Below are 2500 nucleotides of genomic sequence, written 5' to 3'. Positions count from 1 at the left end.
GTATGTATATATACTTCTCTATATATCCTTCTATCTATCTGTCTATCTATCCATCTATCTATCTATATATCTATCTATCTATCTATCTATTTATCTATCTATCTATCTATCTATCTATCTATCTATCTATCTATCTATCTATCTATCTATCTATCTATCTATCTATCTATCTATCTATCTATCTACCTCCACCCCCTTGTCCGCCTAGCAGTGTTTGGGTATCTGGGTCTGTCAGATCTGGCGGAAAGTACTTTGCAATAGACAAGAATATCAAACAATTGCTATTGTCCATTTCACGATATAGACACCGGGATAAACTCCTGCTCCATTGGCCTCATCTCTCTGAAGGACGAGTTTTTACTTCAGCAAATTCACACCTTAATACCACAATTAACACAATAACAATAGGTCGCTCTTTGTAATAGATACCCCCAGAATTGTTATGCACTTTCAAAACACAATTTTCTAGAGGCGTGGCTATATTGGTTGATTTGGTGCCTGGCACCGCATCCATCTTTTAAAAATGGATTACAGCATTTTTAAAAACCAAAAAAAAAAAAAAAAACAAAAACAAAAAACTGAGAAATGGTATATACCGCCTCTTATTTATTTGAGCACGTCTTTTCTTTATTTGTTTTCTTTCTTTTGTATTTACAAATATACCGTGTTTTAAGTCATTTTATTTTGATTCTAGCACCACCTTATACTGTAAGCATGCCACGCCACTGCAATTTTCCTATTTCGATTTGAAAGTCTGACATCCAATTTAATCCTATTAGCCTTTATCCGATGTACACATATTATTAGCAGGTCTGATAACCAAAGGCAATTATGGGCTCGATTTAACATGGCTTTAATGAAGCTATATTTTGCGTCGGTTTGAGAGAATTTCCATCACAAAAATGAGGCCATAAAAATGTGGGTTATCGGACCTGAAAATAGGTTAATGATCCATGATTTGATATAATATGATATCATAATATAATTATTATTCAAGGCCTGTTTCTTCATAATCATCTTGAAAATGGACAACGTGGTAATATGATTATACCGACATATACATATTATGCTGGTCTGACATTCGATCGCAATTATGGGCCTAGTTTAAACAGTGTTGTAATGGACAATGATTTGTGACATTTTTTTGAGATTTTCATTCGAACAATGAGCCCATAATGAATTGGGTTATCAGACCTACAAACATGTGCACGTCGGATTACACTAAAACGATACTACCATTTCTACACTGCGGCTAAAAACTCGTCCCTCAAATATCGATCGATTTAAATGACCCTCATATTGGTTAAAACTCTCAAACCTGGGACTTGCGACAATTGAAGGACGAGTGTTCTGGCTAAAATTTTAAATACGTAATTTTTAAAAAATCGTATGCAGTATATGTTAATCACAATTTCATCATTGAATGGTCCATATTTCTTACCGTTAAAACAACCTATGAAACTATAGAATATTTATCCAGATTTTCAATCCATCGAAGTCATTAATAAGTCCTCAAAAACCTTTAAGCCAGAATATTTTGTAGCAAAAAATATATAGATTCAGTAACAAAAACACAAAGGCTTACCTCAAAAAAGTGACTTCGAGAAATACTAGTCTGTTCCTTCTACCAAATCAATTTTTAAGCCATTAAAAAAATATAGGACGAGGGTATTTTGTGTGTGTGTGTGTGTGTGATAGATATCCTATTACATTATTATGTCAATCCTACACCCCATAGAATTATGTGTCGCCTCGCTGAATTTATATATTTTTGCTTATGAAGCAGTAATACTTGAAGTATGACAAGGTGTATCAGGTCTGTCTCTATATGTGTGTAAGGGGTGCCGGGAGGGGTGTGTGAGTGTGTTGGTAAGGGGGAGGAGGAGGTGGGTTTGTGTTTCCAATCCCATTGATAGGTAGATAAATTATGTCGAGCACAGCAAGAAAGGCAATCTCGGGACAAATCATAATGGCATAATAAAAAAAAAATAGTTAACGAAAAATTTGCTGTCGAAGCATTCTGTTAAAGGAAAAAGAGATAGTGCGCACAAAAGTTGTTTTTCTTATAGAAGATCCGTGATCTCAAGGCGTAGACACATGAACGATTTTTTTCAGCCTACGTCACCACACGAGTCTCATGATCTATAACTTTCGTCAATGAATGAAGTGTGTAAAAAGAAATTGTTTACGTATGAAAAAAAATAGGCAAGGCTTTCTATCAATATGTATGATTGGATATTTCAAATCATTTAAAATATATTCGTCTTTTACAGCCATCAGATTCAAAGAGCCCACATTTACTCGATACGATCAAAGAGAATCGTCAGGTCCCATGTTTCAGACATTTTACCAAGATGAAGGTCATTTAAATCGATCGATACTTAAAGGACGAGTTTTCTGGCCATTATTTTAAATACGTGTCTTTCCTGAGCACAGCAATTAACTGGTTAAATACACGAGCTCCTTTTGGGTGTTATAGAAGGAAGAAATGGATACGTGT

General features: G+C 34.7%; 1 protein-coding gene across 1 annotated transcript in view; it reads right to left on the bottom strand.

Moving 5' to 3' along the window:
* The window catches only part of LOC144966653 (uncharacterized), a 55706-nt gene that overhangs the window by 32587 nt on the left and 20619 nt on the right, over positions 1 to 2500 (bottom strand). Inside the window, exon 6 of the mRNA XM_078903412.1 lies at positions 2456 to 2500. This exon is cut by the window's right edge and continues 28 nt beyond it. Within this exon, the coding sequence (XP_078759538.1) occupies positions 2456 to 2500 (45 nt within the window). The remainder of the gene's footprint in view (positions 1 to 2455) is intronic.

This window comes from Berghia stephanieae, chromosome 2, assembly GCF_034508935.2.
Source record: "Berghia stephanieae isolate SIO BIC M18660-M18661 chromosome 2, UCSD_Bste_1.3, whole genome shotgun sequence".
Taxonomy (NCBI): Eukaryota; Metazoa; Mollusca; class Gastropoda; order Nudibranchia; family Aeolidiidae; genus Berghia; species Berghia stephanieae.
Note: the sequence above shows the minus strand (reverse complement) of the source record. Positions and strands in the feature narration are given on the sequence as shown.